The 16,534-nt window shown below is 52.9% G+C and overlaps 2 protein-coding genes across 2 annotated transcripts in view; one reads left to right on the top strand and one right to left on the bottom strand.

Moving 5' to 3' along the window:
• The window catches only part of ATP6V0D1 (ATPase H+ transporting V0 subunit d1), a 98,309-nt gene extending 97,092 nt beyond the window's left edge, over positions 1–1,217 (top strand). Inside the window, exon 8 of the mRNA XM_072636056.1 lies at positions 111–1,217. Within this exon, the coding sequence (XP_072492157.1) occupies positions 111–272 (162 nt within the window). The 3' untranslated portion in view covers positions 273–1,217. The remainder of the gene's footprint in view (positions 1–110) is intronic.
• Positions 1,218–2,908: 1,691 nt separating this feature from the next.
• HSD11B2 (hydroxysteroid 11-beta dehydrogenase 2) lies at positions 2,909–15,599 on the bottom strand. The gene is made up of 5 exons (XM_072636055.1): positions 15,178–15,599; positions 6,073–6,285; positions 4,530–4,715; positions 4,239–4,376; positions 2,909–3,880 (listed from the first exon to the last, which is right to left on the bottom strand). The coding sequence occupies exons 1-5, from the start codon at positions 15,434–15,436 to the stop codon at positions 3,513–3,515; spliced, it is 1,164 nt and encodes a 387-aa protein (XP_072492156.1). The 5' UTR covers positions 15,437–15,599; the 3' UTR covers positions 2,909–3,512.
• Positions 15,600–16,534: the final 935 nt, after the last annotated feature.

Genomic DNA, 16,534 nt, shown 5'->3' with positions numbered 1-16,534 from the left:
CTAGCCCAGGGCTGAGTGGGAGTTTCTGTCATCCTTGCCCTTGGCCTCCAGTGGTGGTGCCTGCCATGACCAGGGTGCCTGGGGTGACACATCTGCCTCTGCTCTGCCAGGTGAAGCTGAACAAGCTGGCCTTCCTCAACCAGTTCCACTTTGGCGTCTTCTATGCCTTTGTCAAGCTGAAGGAGCAGGAGTGCCGCAACATTGTATGGATTGCTGAGTGCATCGCCCAGCGCCACCGAGCCAAGATCGACAACTACATCCCCATCTTCTAGCTCCCTCCTCTGATCCCCTGTTTACTATCCTTTGGCCACGATTCCATAAGGCTCCTGGGGAAGGACAGTGGAGTTCCACATGTGTATGGGTCCTCGGGAGCCCTTGGTACTGAGCATGTGTGTATTTCTGACACAGTCACTGTTCTGGCCTGTTCCATATGCACTTAATGCTGATGAAGCAGGGCCCCCCCTTCCATCCCCCTCCCCACCCTGGTCTTTGTTCTCTGGAGCTGTGCCAGGGCTAGAATGGTAGGGCTCTACGATCCTGGTGTCAAAGCTGAGCTCCCACGCCCCACAAGTAGCCTCTATAACGTCTGTGTTGTTAAAACCCCTGCCCTAAGAGAGATGGATACAGGGGTACCCCCTGTCCTGATGTTTACAGCTGTTAAAGGCATCTAAGAAGCATGTGGTCACTTTGATACCCTTTTCTTCCCCCTCCTTCAGGAAAGCCAGCTTGACTGTGGCCAAGGTTCCCTGGCTCCTGTCAGCCCCTTTCCTCTCAGCTAGCCCAGGACCCTATCCCTAGTGGAGAAGTGATATGTAGGTATTAGAGGCAGGGAAGTACCCTGCATACTCATCCCTCCCCCTGAGACACACAGAGACACACACATAGACACAGACACACAGACACAGACACACAGACACACACAGACACAGACACACACACAGACACACACACACACACACACACACACACACACACACACACACACACACACACACACACACACACACACACACCTTCCCCCCACCAGCATGAGCCGGAGCTCTGCCTCTGAAAACTAAGGAGCCTTTCCTAAGGTTCCCTCCTGCCCTCAGCCAGGGGGCTTTGGTACAGAAGTCAGGGGCTCTGCAGGCCCTCTTCCACCCAGGGGTATCTCTCTTCTCTCAGACTCCCCCTGAGTTTTTGTGTTTCTCCTAACAATAAAGCTGCCCACTCTGTGAGCCCAGTGTCTTCTTCCCTTCCCCTGCCATGCATGGTGCTGGGGTTGGTCCACACTCTAAGCTTAGACTACTAACCCAGTCCTGCCTGAGGCATGCAGGCATGTGCACCTTCAGCCCAATAAAAGTACTCCCCTTCCTCATGATCCTTGGCCTGAGACTCTGACACATCCTGGTGGACATCCCAGCCTCTTTTCTGAAAGTTTGTGAGCCCATAGAATATGGCGCAGGGGAAGGCATCTGCACCTGAAGGAGCCTCCTTCCCTCCAGTTCACTAGTCTAAGATGGAGTTCCCTCATTCTTTTTCCCATAGAGACTTCCCCAGAGTCAGGACCATCTAATGGTTATGGTTGTCCTGAAGCTACTGCTCATGTCTTGTGCCTATGACAACCTACCTGGGGACCCCATGCCTAAATCAGGAAGCTACTAGCTAGGGATGGGGGTGAGGCCCTGCCTTTGGCCTGGGGGGCAGGTGAGGGCCAGGATTGTCAGTCACTGGCCAAAGGCAGGGACTTGAGCTAGAAGGTAGAGACAGGAAAGACCTGTCAGTCTGGCTTTCTCCTCCCCACCCTGAAAACACTTCACCTGGCATAGAGCTGGGCACAAAGCCCTCCCAAAAGGGCCCTGCTGCCCCCAAGGATTTAGGCTCCTGAATTAAGAGCAAGGCTGACAAGGAATCATCCACATTCTTTATGGAACAGAATCAGACCTCTGAGAGGGATTGGGCCAGTGTACATTTTCTTCCCTACCCTGTACAAGATCCACATTCCCCGTCCCTCAGGCTCACATACACCTGCCCCCAACACCCTAACTAATACAAGGTCACCCAGACCAGTACTGGACACCCCCAGGCTCCAATCACCAATGTCCCACAGCACCTGCCATGTCAAACCCTTCTTGCCTCCCAGATCCCAGTGTGACCTCTGAACTTACAGCATTAGGCATGGCCAGTTACACCTGGACAGAATTCCATGCTTCCAGCATTGTTTACAAAGTGCAACAGTCACCGAGTGACAGATAGTACACAGAATGCAGGGTCTGGAAGCCTTGGGATCCATTTCTCTCCCTGCTGTACCTAAGCACCATAATCATCCTGACCACACCCCCAGCCCCAGGCCATTTTCTTAAGACTGTCCCCCAACAACTGCTGTCCTTCCTAAATGGAGCTTTCTTGATTAGTTCTACAAACTGAGGAAACCATAGATCTGGGCAGATGAGTAAAAAGGGCCTGCTCTGTGCACTGCCCTCTAACAACATCTTTCTTCACTGGCTTATCTGTGCAGTGCAAGGCTGTCCCAGAAGAGTGGGAACTCCGCCGACCCTACCCGAAAGGCAGTCCTCTTGTGGTACAACCCCTGACTGGTTAAGTGCATGGGTCGGCAAGCTGTGCTGGAGGCTTTCTAATGAATTCTGTGGGCTAGGGGGGATGGGAGAACCCCTAAATTGAAGCAGGACACACCTACATCTCCCCGTTAGTGTACTGTAAATCCCTAGTCACTATCCTCTCTCTTGTTAAACCCTGAAGAGGATAACACTGACATGATCCTTGTAAGGACACCACCACGGAAAATGGATTTTTGAGGCAGCTAGGAATCAGAATTGGACCTGAGTTCAAATCCAGCCTCAGACACTCATTAGCAAGTCACTTCACCCTGATTGTCAGGAATAAAAAAAGAAAGGCTGTACTCTGACACTTGTAGGAGAAATAAAAATTCCAGTTTATTTATGTATTTTAAGTGACAAATCAGTTAGGTGGTGGAGGGGTATAGAGGGAGGATCCAGCTGAGCCTGCAGCTCTAATTCTTGAACCAGCCAAGACGTGGTTGGAATTAACCCTTCAAATCCCAGCACGTTGGGGAACATTCCTTTCACTGAGATTATACCAGGCACAGCCCTTTATGGGTAGGAGAGACCCCATCTTTCGCCCCCTCCCCCCCAACAGTTCTTCTGAGGGCTTTGTAGGGAAGAAAGGGCCACTCAGCAGAGGGCAAGGCAACATCTAGATTTACCCTGGGTCGAGCCCACACGCTGAGTCATGAGATCAAAGGATTTGGAGTTGGAAGGGACCCTCGAAATCTTTTAATACAAACCGGCACCTTTTGTTAAAAGGAAACTGTTCCAAGCGGGAAATGATGTGCCCAAGGTCACACGGGTAGTCAGGAGCAAAGCTGAGAGCCCAACCCCGATCTTCTGACTTCCCAGTCCAGAGCTCTCTCACTTGTCCTCGTCCCCCCCCCACCCCCCACTGAGTCCTGGGCAGGTGGTTCCCCAGCGGGGGCCCTGGGCACTGTGCCCGGCTCACTGGGACGTGGTCTGGGTCTGGTTGGGGGCCGGGGGCCGCAGGGCCCGGGGCAGTGAGTGGTTGATAAAAAACTCCTGCAGGAAGCGGCGTCGAAGGCCCTCGGGGAGGTAGTAGTGAATGAAGTACATGAGCGCCAGCCCCCGGCCAGGGTAGTAGCGGCGCTGGGGCCGAGCAGCCAGCAGGGCGTCCGTGATGGCCTCCACCACAGGGCTCAGGTCGGGCACGGCCAAACGCATGGAGCGCAGAAACTGGCCGTGCATGTGCTCGATGTAGTCCTCTCCGTAGGCCTGCAGAAGCTCCCCGGGCAGGCTGGCCACAAGCAGCCGCTTCCGCTGCTCCCAGAGGCCGGGATCCTCCATGGGCGCTGCAGGAGCCGCAGCGGGGGTTGGACTGGACTCGCGCACCCGACCTCTCCCACCCAAGCCCAGAGTCACCCCACCTGAAGGACCTCCAAGGTGCCCCCGTCCAACCCTGTCCCCAGCACAGATCGAGGTCTGGGCCCAACAAGCAGTGAACTCATCCGACCTGAGACCTCTGTTTCGGTGCCTATGAAAAGGGGGAAGGGGTCCTCAGCCTCCGCCTAGTTGACTCCACCAGCTCCAGCTCGGGTACCCTACACCTCCCAAACTCCACCCCCAGCGTATCTGACGCCCTCCCCTCGGGGAGTGGCCCCTGAAAGCCTAGGCTCCCCGTCTTCAACCTCCCAGTCCCGAGACCCGCACCTGTCTTGAAGCATCCGGGCTGGATAACGCTGACCTTCACCCCCCAGGGAAGGAGCTCGCTGCGGCATGTGTCCATGATCAAAGCCATTGCCGCCTTGGACGCCCCGTAGGCGGCCAGGCAAGGATACGGCATGTCTCCTGGTGGGAAGACACGGGAGCACACCATCCTGAGACTGGCACATCTGCCTCGCCTCCCCCGCCAGCTCCGGAACCCCTGGGCTGGGCACAGCCGATGCTGAGTTAACCCTCTCACCCAAGCCATGGTCCCTAGCCCTGGTGACCCTCCCTCACCTGCCGGGCTGCCCACGGTGACAATACGGCCTCGGGAGCGACGCAGCAGCGGCAGCAGCCCTTTGGTCAGCTCCAGAGCCCCAAAGAAGTTGATCTCCATGCAGCTGCGGAAGGTGGCCACTGGGGACAGCTCCACGTCGGCCACTATGTCATTGTAGCCGGCGTTGTTCACTAGTCCCCAGAGCCCTGGACCGTAGGAGAGAGGGTCATGGCCGGTCCAGCCTCTGTCCCTGGGCTCTTACCCTCCCCCACCTCACATCCTCCTGATCCCCAGCTCCAGCCCTCGACCTCTTCCCTTCCCGGGCTGGATCCTACTCCCCCTTATCCTCTAGAGTCAAGAGGGCGCGCGCGCACACACACACACACACACACACACACACACACACACACACACACACACACACACACACACACACACACACACACACACACACACACACACACACGGTGTCCCATAGGCATCTCCAACTAAACACCGTCCAAGACAGAATTCTTATCTTCCCCTCAAAGCCACTTCTCTGGTTTCACTATTAATCTTGCAGTCACTCAGGTTCATGACCTCCCAGTTCTCCTACTCCCTCTCCCTCACATCCCGTATCCAATCAATTGTCTGGTGCTGTTTAATCTGCCTCCTCAGCATCTCTGGAATCTGTCCCCTTCTCTCCAGACACACTACAACCATCCTAGTTCAGGGGGTCCTATAACCTCTCTCTTCTCACCTCGACTATTACAAAAGCTTCCTAATTGGTCTCCCTGCTTTCACGTCCAACCTCCACATAGCTACCTAATTAATATTCATACAGCTTGAATCTGATCATGTCACTCCCTTGCTCAAGAACCACTGATGACTCTCCATTGCTTCTAGATCAGACATAAGCTCCTCCATTTGGCATTTAAAGTCCTTCATGGGCTACTTTTAGTCCATCTTTCCAGGACATCCGAAAAATCTTAGGCCAGTTTTAAGGTTTAAGAGCCGAAGGCTACACTAAGCCTTTTGGAACACCCTGTATATTACCCCCCTTCTTAGACTTCAGTTTAGCCAAATTGGTCTATTTGCTCTTCTACTTCCTTCTTCCATTCCTTTGCAGAGGCTATGTTCCCTGCCTGGAATGTTTTCCCTCTTTACCTCCAATTCTTGGAACCCAAAACTCCTTCCAGGCTGAGTTAAAGTCATTCAAGAGGCCTTCCCTGATTGCTTTAGTTGTGAGTGCCCCCTCCCCCAAGTCCTTTGCATTTATTTTGTAAATATCCTGCATTTGCTTCATCTGTGAACATACTGTACCTCCTCCCCCCAAGGAAAGGGCAAGCTCTTTGAAGGTAGGGACCGTCTCACTGTTGTATTTGAATCCCCATCACTCAGCACAGGTACCCAGCTCCTAGTAGGTATTTCATGAATGCTGGTTGATTGACTGGTTCAACATTCCTTGATTAAGCCCCTTCCCCTGATGAACCCACTCCTGACCCCTTCCTCTCCTTGGCTTGACCCTTCCTCCCCACCTCCCCATTTTCTTTTTTCCCAAGGTCCCTAAAGAGGAAGACTGACCAGAGCTGGCAGTTTGGGCCTTGGCAAGTTCCAGGGCTCGGGTGATGTCCCCAGGTTTGGTCAGATCCATCTGCAATAGGGTCAGGCGGGAAGAGCAAGAGGCCCGAAGCTCCTGGGCCCCTCTACCCTCTGGCTCCAATACCGTGGCCAGCACAGTGAAGCCCATGGCATCCAGCCTTTTGGCTGTCTCCTTCCCGAAGCCAGAGTCACAACCTGTGGGGCAAGGAAGAAATTATTAGCCAAAGGGACAGAGCCAGCAGCCTCTGGCATTCTGGGTTTGTATAGTGGTGTGGGCTTCCACTGGCTCCCGTCCAAACCTATCTTCCATGAAGTAAAAGGTACTATTTATGGAACACTCAAAGGTTTGCAAAGCACTTTACAAACATTTCACTTAATCCTCACAACCATCCTGGGAGATAGGTTCTACTTTTATTCCCATTTTACAGATGGGGAAACTGAGGCAGGCAGTGGTGACATGACTTGCCCAGGGTTACACAGCTAGTAGGTGTCTGAGGCTAAACTTGAACTCAGGTCTTCCTGCCTCCAGACCCAGTGCTTTTATCCACTGCTGCTGTGGCCAAACTCCCACAACTACCAAACTGAAATTCCTGAAGCACAGATGTGACCATGTCAACTCCCCCACTTGGGTGACTCCTTAATGCCTTAGGTCCTCTGCTTGGCACTTAAAGCTCCAACATTCCTCCCCTTGCTCCTCCTTGCTGTTCCCAGTATATGGCATTCCAGCTCCACCCTCCATGACTTGCATAAGTTATGGCTCCTTCCTGGAATGCCCTCTGTCCTTACCTGAGTTTCCCTCAAAGCTCCCTTCCAGGACCACTTTTCTGATACCCTCAGCTGCCTGAATTCTCCCCCACCTCCACCAAAATTTTTTATTTTGAATTTTTTGTGTTGCATTCATTTATCTATGAACATGTTGGCAGCTGGTGTTCCAGTGGATAGAATGCCAGGCCTGGAGTCAGGAAGACCTGAGTTAACATCATACTGTGGCCCTGGACAAATCACTTCACTGACAGACTTTTTTGGATCACCCAATGCCCAGTATAGTGTCTGGCACATTAGATACTTAATAAGGTCTTTTTGTTTAATCCAGTGGCAACTCAAAGCTGGAAGGGACCTTAGACATCATCTATCCCTTATTTTACAGATGCAGAAACTGAGCTACAAGAAAAGGGTCTATACTAGTAGTAGAATCTATTACAGCTGACTTCCACCTCAGTGCTCCTGTCTTTGCATAACACTGTCCCCAGGAAATGATGTCTTCCCTCCAGCACTAGCCCAGTCATCCTGTAGCCAAAGGAGACCTGGGCATTATGAATACCTCATGCTTCACCTTGGTAGCCAAAATCAGGGCATGATGGGGCAACAGAGAGGAAGAGGTCTTGGCAGGGAGGAGGGAAGGCACTTACTATAAAATCAACAAGTGATTGGTGGAACCCTTCCAAGCAACCCTGCTAACACCCTTCCCCGGGGACCCTGGAGTCAAGGAAACAACTGCAACCATAGCTCTCTGTGCCACCCTCTGTTCCCCCTACATCTCCCTCACCTTCATGTCCATGGCCAGGGAAGTGGGAGACTACAGTGGAGACTTCAGGAGCCACAGTGCTACCCCCAAACCACTGGGTCCTTCCCCAAAGCACTCTCCATGGTTCCTGACCAAAGGAGCAGCCACTCTTGTAGGTCCCCACTGTGTCCCTTCTCCCCAGAAGAGCCCATTCTGGTCAGGTATAACATCCATGGTGCCCAGAGACAAAGCCTGGCCAAGCTGATTAGGACTGAGAGCACACACACACAAGAGTTTCTGCATATACTATACAATTCAGCAACTCAACATCCATTTATTTGTACCTCCATACACACACACACACACACACACACATACACACACACCCTCCTCCCCCACCAAGTGCTAGACCCTACTTCAGACTCCGGTTATCTTTGGCTGAACTTACGTAATTGCCTCCTAATTGGTCTTCCTGTCCTGATGTATTCAGAACAAGCTGCCAAATTATTCTCCCAGTGTCTTTTCTCCCCTAGCACCTAGGACAATGCCTGGAACAAAGATGCTAAATAAATGCTTGTTGAACCTTCCTAATGCACAGTTCCTGCTCAGAACCTGTAGTTCCCTGCTACCCACAGGATAAAGTGCAATGATTTAAGCTATGCATTTAAGCTTCCCCAGTCTGACCACAACCTACCTCTTCAGCCTTCTTGCCCACTATCCCCTGTCATGCCTTCACCACCTCAGCCAGAGTTACTTTGTGGTGGAGTCAGAGGACCTGTGATGTCATTGCTCCTCTTCGAAAACCACGGACAAGAACAGAAGACCTAGGTCTGAATCTCCACTCTGCAAACGTGGGACCAGCCAGAGTGCCCCTGAAGGAGGTACTTTTCAGAGCCTCAATTTCCTCTGTCTGTAAGATGAGGTGGTTAAACCTGAGATGGTCTATCAATTTCTCTCCCTACGGAAATTCTATGAATGAATTCTTCAGAGGCGCCCAGTCTGCCCATTCTCGCCACTCCCTGGCACTCAGGGCGTCCCGCAGACCCTAACCTCTCCTCCCCGGGGCTGAGGTAGGAGCATGGGTCTTGGGCCTGGTCTCTTTGGTTGCCTGCTCTGGTCCAGCTGGTCCCGGCTGAGTCCTAAGGGGCCTCTCTGGGCCGATGTCCAGCCCGGGATTTGGCCGGGACGGAGGAAGGGAGGGAGGGGAAAGAAGGCGCAAGGATAGCCAGCAAGAAAGAGGAGGAAGAAGGAAGAGGAGGGGGGAGGAGTACGGATGGACATGGTAGAGGGGGGCTCTTTAGATCTGAGAAAGGAATGTGTCCCATTTTTGGAACTGGCCCAGAGGGGTTCTGGTTGGGGAGGCGGCGGGTCTCAGTCCCACCTGGGGTCCCCGCCCCCTTTCCCTTCTGGCTGGTCTAAAACCTTTCAGCTTTGACCCCGCTCCCGACTTGGCCCTGTCAGACCCGCCCCTCTCTGCCTCCCGCCACCCCAGTCTGGCCCCTCCTCCCGTCTGGCTCCCGGCCCCGCCCCCCTCCCGTTACCTCGGGAGAACAAAGCCTGGCTGAGGGTTACCCAGAGCTTTGTCTGGGGCCCGGCTGGCGTGCGGGACTGCCACCCCCGCCCCCTGGGAACCTGCGGTGCTCCTGCGGTGGCCCCGCTGTGTGTGTGTTGCGTGTGTGTCTATCTGTCTGTCTGTGTCTGTGTGTATGTGCGTGGATAAGGTTCACGTGGGCCCGTCACTGCCTCCGTCTGTCCACATGCATGGGAAAATGTGTTTGTCCGTGTATTCTTCTGTGTTCGGGTCTCAGTTCACATGTTGGCATAGTATCTGTGTTCAAACTCTGGCTTTGGGCGTTATTTCTGGGCAAGTGTTCCCATATCGAGACACAGGTTGCAGGACGCCACTGTCTGCATTTCTAGGCACATGAGTATGCAGGAACATAGATTTGGAACTAGAAGGGACCTTGGAGGTCATCTGGTCCCTGCCTCATTTTAAAGAGAGGGGAACCGAGGCCCAGAAGGGTAAGTAAAACCCAAGGTCACACTGGTAGTAAGTAGTGGAGATGAGATTCAAAGCCAGGGCCAACCAGAGTTCTTTCCACAGCACCCTTCTACCTCCATGTATGCAGGTGGGGCCGTGTGCCTTTCTGCACACTAGCCTGAAGTGTTCCCATCCAAATGTTTCTGCCTAAATATCCATGTAGGAGTGAACACGTGTGTGTCTGGAAAAGACTGCAAGCTGTCTTGCAAGGGGAGAGGCAGGGGAACAAGGATGTAGATGGAACAGCTTTCCTCTGGAGAGACCACTCTTGCTTCCCTGGTAGTCAGTCCCTCCTACCCAAAAGGGAAAATGGGGCTAGAGGCCTCCTGTGACCCCCCAGTTCATGATCCCACCTCAAATTGATGCCCTCTCCCCAACCCCTAACTCCTCGACTATCTGGCTGAGCAAAGGGGGCAGCTGGCACCTAATATGTCCCTGCCAGATGTTTGTGTGCCTGGCCAATGGGTCTTTGATGTACAGCTGAGATGGTGAAAGACAGTTCCTCCCAGGTTGAAGAAGGTCTGGGCCCACTTCCACTTCACCTTTAGAATGGGGAGGAATTACTTAGCTCAGGGGAAGTCTTTCTGGTCACTGATCTTCATATTCAGAAGCTGGGGTAAGGGGAGAAGTGCCTCCAGAGAAGATAGAATCAGCATCGTCGAGCAGGGAGGGAATTTTAGAACCAAATGACAGAGCAGGGAGAAAGGAATCATAGAAACATGCAGTCCATTTTCGCCATAAAAGGAAACTGAGGTCCAGAGCAGGGAAGTAGGATGTCAGCCTAGGGTAGTGCCCAGATGCTGTGTCAGGGAGGACTCCTCCCACGTGGACCACAAAGCTCCAGAATCCCCATCCCCAAGGCCCTCCCTTTCTCCCCAAAGCCTACATTCCCTCATCTTGGACTCCTATAAGCCTGCCTCGGATACTCAGTATCTGGGAACCATGGAGACAGAAATTTGGAGATGGCCACAGCCCTCTGGGGCAGGTAGGTGACAAAGTAGATAGAGCGCTGAGCCTGGAGTCAAGAAGACTCATCTTCCTGAGTTCAAATCCAGCCTCAGGTTCTTACTAGCTGAGTAACCTTGAGCTAGTCATCTAATCCTGTTTACCTCAGTTTCCTCATCTGTAAAATGAGCTGGAGAGGAAATAGCAAACCACTCAAGTATATTTGCCAAGAAAACCCCAAATGGGGTCACAAAGAATAGGACACAACCCAAAAATGACCCAACAACAACAAAGAGTCCCTGAGTGCCTTGTTTCCCATTGACCTAAAAGGAAATTGTGTGAAAAGGATAGGGGGTAGGGTGCTCCATACTGTGTCCCCTGGTTGTGTAAGGGATCAGATGAGTTCCCAGATGCCTATGGCTTTTCCAGGCCTGCTGGGCCTTCTCTCTTAAACTTTCTACATCTATAGATCTTTCTTTGGACCGCAAAGTCCTTGGTGTAAGGAATTCCCACTGGAAAAATCCCCTTTACTACTTCAAATCATCAACCACTCAAACTCTGAGTCTGAAAGAGTTGTCTGGCACCCTCAGAAATGTAATAAGGTACAACACTCCTCACAGCAACCCTGTGAGGAAGATAACCAATTTTTATCCCCAGATGGTGTCTATGGCTTCACTGTTATGTTGTCCAAGGTGGATCTACTGACTCCACATCACATCAGCCCCAGGTTCTAGAGACAAGTGAGAATGGCCACATGCAGGGCTGAATCCCCAAGAGGGGAAAGGGAAATGGGAGGAAAACTTTATCATTCTCCCCCACACCCCATATTAGCCTGGGGAATATCTGGGCAGGATAGACAGGAGCCAGAGAAAGGGGGTCTTGTTTGGGAGTTGAGGGAGAGGTTCTCTCTCTGCTAAGTCCTGAGCAAAGAAGAAACTAATTGTAGCAGCAAAGGAGACTTGAGGAAAACAGCAAACTTCTCAACTATGCTGCCAGTAAACTGAAGTAGGGTTTCTACCCAGGAGGCTCTCAAAGTAGGTTTCAGTCAACTGTGAAAGACTCAGCTATCCTGATCAAGACAATAAGCCAAGATGATTCCAAAGGACTCATGATAAAAAAAACACTATCCACCTCCAGAGGGAGAACTGATGAACCCTCAGTGCAGATTGAATGCATACTTCTTTTCATTATCTTTCTTTTTATTGGTTTCTTTTGTTTGTGTTTTCTTTTGCAACAAGGCTAATATGGAAATATGTTTTGCATGACCTCACATGTGTAACTGAAATCAAATTGCCTACCTTCTTAAGTGAGGGGAGGGGTGGGAAAAAGAGAATCTGGAACTCAAAACAGTTTTTAAATGATTATTAAGACATTCTTACATGTAATTGGAAAATATCTAATGCAATAATAAAAATAATTTCGTATAAAAGTAGGATTCAGAATTGGTGCTGGAGATCCCATAGGAATGGAGTCCAAGGAAGGGGAGCTCAGTACCCTTCAGGGCTAGCTCACTAGAAGCAGGCAACTTATGCTGATCTTATTGGAGCTCTAGCTAAGCCACAGTTTCTGGAGGTCAACATCTCTGCCTCAGTCCACCAAGTTCTTTCAAGTTTGCAGACTCTTCCTCCTCACTGCTTCTTCTGTATCACTCACCTCCCTCCTGCTGTAGCCCAGAAGAGGCTACTAGCATCCAGCAATGTTGAGGTAGAAGGGACATCAGAAATTTTTCCTGAATAAGTCCCTTTACTACATCCTCAACAAGCAGTCAGCCTCTCTACTTAAGTGTCTCCCTTGATAAGAAACTCACTACTTAGCAAGGCACCCTTTTAGGACTGCTCTAAACCTTAAGACCTTAGACTCCTTACCAGCACCCCTGCCTCCAGCCTCCTTTTCTCCCAAATCTATTCCAGAGCACATTGACCTTCATTTCCATTCAATTAATAAACATTTATTAAGTGCCTACTGTGTACAAAGGTACTATGCTTGGTGCTGAGAATGCAAAAACAAATTAATAATGGTCCTTGTCCTTAGTGAGCTAACATTATATTCTCAGGACTCTGCTCAAAAAAGTCCAAATCTCTTTGCCTGGCTTTCAGGGCTGTCCACATTCTGTTCTTTTTCAACTTTATTGGATATTTCTCTCCTCCTAAAACCTTCAACTATAACCCAATATCCTTACTGCTTATTTTCATCATAAGATTTATGGACAGAATGGACCTTAGAAATCATCCAACGAAGGGGACTGTGGTCATTCGTTCTATAAACCGATGTCCAGAGAGTATGAATTTGAACCCATCTCTGACTCTAAGCACAATGCTCTTTCCACTTATACAACATGGCTCCCTTCTTCCACTCACAACAGACCAAATGTCCCCTGCCCCACTCAGGGCTGAGTCACTGGAGAAGGTATCCAGGAAGCAGAGGAGGGCAGCTGGCAGATCAGGAAGCACCTGAAGTGGAGAAACAGCCTCCTTGCCCAGGGGTCTTAGGCCACCTGGAGAAGCTCCCTTCTTTATCATCTTCCCCCACCCCATACTAGCCAAGGAAACTGGATGGGGGGCATTGTGAGTTGGTCCCCCTTACTACTCCCGGGGGACTGGGAAGCAGTGCCAGTCTGGCAGGAAGAGGAAAAGTCCCTTGGGCCCTCTTCAGTGTCTACTCCCCACCCCCTTTTCTGCTGATAGATTTATTCCCATCTCCAAACAAAGGAAGCTCAGCCCAGAGCCTAGGAGGCACCTGAGCCCCCTGCTCAACCTCTTCCCTGGGGCTTTTGCCCAGTCTTGGCCACAGACACTGCCCATGATGGCCCCGGCGTTTGAGATACAATTCTTGCTTCTCCCACACAAATCCCTGACCCATCTCTTCACTGTTCCTCAGCCCTCACCCATGATAAAGTATCACAGAGATAACCGAGAAATCTGCAGCTGTCATCTCAGATGCACTCACTCCTCTTAAGTCTGGGTACCAGCAGCCTCCGATCTAGTCAGAGAATCTGGGTTTGCATCCCACCTTCCACCAAAAAACTCAAGTGATCCAGAGCAAGTCATTTCTTTCCATTATTGGTGATGCTTCAGATCCTATGAGCCATCAGCTTTCTCACTGTCAGATCCAAAAGCCCAGGGAAGGGAAGAGAGATCTGTCCCAAGACATCACTAATTCTTCTGCTTTCCCCACCTTGAATCTGCCCTCTACCTCCCCCTCACACCTCACTTCCTAAGAAGTCAGAGCACCCCAGAGAGCAGAAGAAACAGCACCTAATCCTGTCCGATGGTGTGAACATGACATAAAGTGTCTTTGGCGGTCTGGCAGGGGTCAGAGGGTGTTAGTCATGCCCCATGTGCCAGGCAGGAGTAACCTCAAGCCAAGAGCCCTCCTCACTCCCGTAGTCATACACTGATCCCTTGTCTCCCCTTCTCTTCCCATAGGTCATTGAATGAAGGGGTTGGATGAGCTGACTTCCAAGAGTCATCCAGCTTTACCATTCGATGTCCTAAGGTTCCTTCCAGCTGCAACCCTTCCCATCTGTCCCAGTTTGCCTGGAAGAGTTTCAATTCTGGACAACATCTAACAGACTCATGCCATTCCAAAAATGCCAGGAGACAAGAAGTCCCTTGTGTGAGCTCGTACTATATTCAAGCAGCAGAAACTGTAGAGGCCAACCCCTCATTTTACAGATGAGGAAACTGGATCCCAGTGAAGGGAAGTGAGATGCTGAAGGTTACACATGGGTGGTAAACAGCAAAGTGCTGACTCCAATTCCAATATCATTTCCACTAACTTAGTTTCCCGTAGTTTCCTTCATTTTTGTTAGCCTGGGAGCAATAACAGTGACATGCAACCATCTTCTGATTCAGAGGGCACCCCACCACCACCAACATTCTTCTTGATCATGGGCACCACCAAATAAAGAGATGTCCCTGGTCCCATGCCCTACCAAGACCCTGAGTGTTGGGACTGCCTCCTTTCTGGGATTGAAACTAGACCCTCCCCCAAAATCCACCCCACCCAGTGGCAGTCTCAGGGTCCACCAAAACAGAGCAGAAAGCTTGGCATAAGGCACTCACCATGTCTCAGCCTCCCCTCACTAGACAACAGGCTCTGTAACCAAAGCACTTCAATCACTGTCCAGTCTACCCTCTGCAAGTAGGGTAGAGATCCAAGGACACTGAGTGGAGTGGCATATCTCTGCTCCAGGGACAGAGGCAGAGTAGCTTTAGTCACTTCTGGTGAGCTGTGCCCACTGGTCTAGGAGAAGTATTAGGATCATAGTCTTTAGATCTGACAAGGACCTCTGAGTCATCTATTTTAACCTTCTTACCTTACAAATGAGGAAAGTGAGGCACAAACAGGTGTCGTGCCTCGCCCAAGTTCACACCTACTTAAGTAACAAAGTTTAGGATTAGAACCCAGGAGTTCTGACTCCAAATTTCCAAGACACCATACTGTCTTCCCCGCCCCCTCCCCAAGTAGTTAGTTTCCCCTCCTCGCTCTGGCCCCTCCTGGGACGTATCCACTTGGCTACTCCCTGGTCCAGTGTGGAGAGGGAGGACACCCCGCGCCCCAGAGTGCCACACCCACTCCTCCGCCTCCCACTCACCAGTGATGAAGACCACCTTCCCTGCCACGGGCAGCCTGGGCCGCCGAGCCAGGCGGGACAACACGAGCCAGCCCGCGCCGGCCACCACGGCCACCCCGGGCAGCGTGGGCAGCAGGCGGCGACACAGCCAGTCCAGCAGGGCTAGCAGCGCCAGGGCCCCAAGGAGCGCGCGACTCAGGCGCAGGTCCGAGCGGAGCATCTGGAGCAGCGCCCGGCCGGCCACTAGGAGCCACGCACAGCCGTAGGGCCAGCGCTCCATGGCCCGGGGGCGGGTCGGGTCCGAGCAGCACGGGGAAGAGGGACAGAGAAAGGGAGAGAGGGAGCGAGGGCGAGGCGGAGAGAGAGGGAGGGAGGGAGGGAGGACCGCGGGCCGGAGGGGTCCAGCCGGGCGGCAGGACTCACTCCCTCTCTCAACTCGCCCTCGTCCGCTCCCCCAGAGCTTTATAAAGGACAGAGGGGGCGGGGCCGAGGGGCGGAGCGGCCCGGGCCACCCGACCCCCCACTCGGGCGGCCGCCGACGCCTCCCCTCCCCCCCAGCCCCCCGCGGGCGGGCCGAGGCCGGGCAGGTGCCCCCTCCCCTTCCCCTGCCTCCCCTCCCCTCCCAGCTTGGGAGCTGGTGGCCGAGCCCGCCCCCGGCCCTGTGCCCCAGCCCGCCCGCCGGGCCGCCTCCCTCCCGCTCCCAGCCGGCCCCGCCTCCTCCCGCAGGGCTCGACTCGGCTTTCGAAGAAGCCGGAACAAAGTTGACTGGAGGAGTTAGCTGCCCCACCGGGCCCACCCCGGCCCTGCCCGGCCCTGCCCGGCCCAGCCCGGCCGGAGCTGTTGGGCCGCCGCTTCCCTTGAGCTCCTCGCCCTTCGCACTCCGCCCGCCGCCGTGCCCGCCCGTGGGCACCTGGCGCTCCGGGCTGCCGGGCGTGCGGGCAGGAGGGATCTGTCCACAGCACCTCGCCAGTGGCACGCGGAGCTGGGGGACCCTGGCGTCCAGGCTGCCTCCGCCGCCTTTTGTGTCCTGAGCACCCCGGGGGCTGCTCGCAAGGCTGCTCGGAGCTCAGCGCCCAGTTCTCTCCCGATCCCCGGCTGCCTTGCCCGGGGTCTATATGCTTTCACACACACACACACACACACACACACACACACACACACACACACACACACACACACACACACACACACACCGCGCACACACTTTCACTCACACACTTACATCCACTCTCACACTCACAGCGCTCACGCACAACCTCGCCCCCTCTATTCCTCCATCTCGCTCTTCCATCCTTTTTCCTCCCTCCTTTCTTTCTTCCCGTCTGTGTCCTGTGCCTTTCCTCCTTCCTTGCGTCTCACACTTTCTCTCTTCTTTCTT

This window comes from Notamacropus eugenii, chromosome 1, assembly GCF_028372415.1.
Source record: "Notamacropus eugenii isolate mMacEug1 chromosome 1, mMacEug1.pri_v2, whole genome shotgun sequence".
Taxonomy (NCBI): Eukaryota; Metazoa; Chordata; class Mammalia; order Diprotodontia; family Macropodidae; genus Notamacropus; species Notamacropus eugenii.
Note: the sequence above shows the minus strand (reverse complement) of the source record. Positions and strands in the feature narration are given on the sequence as shown.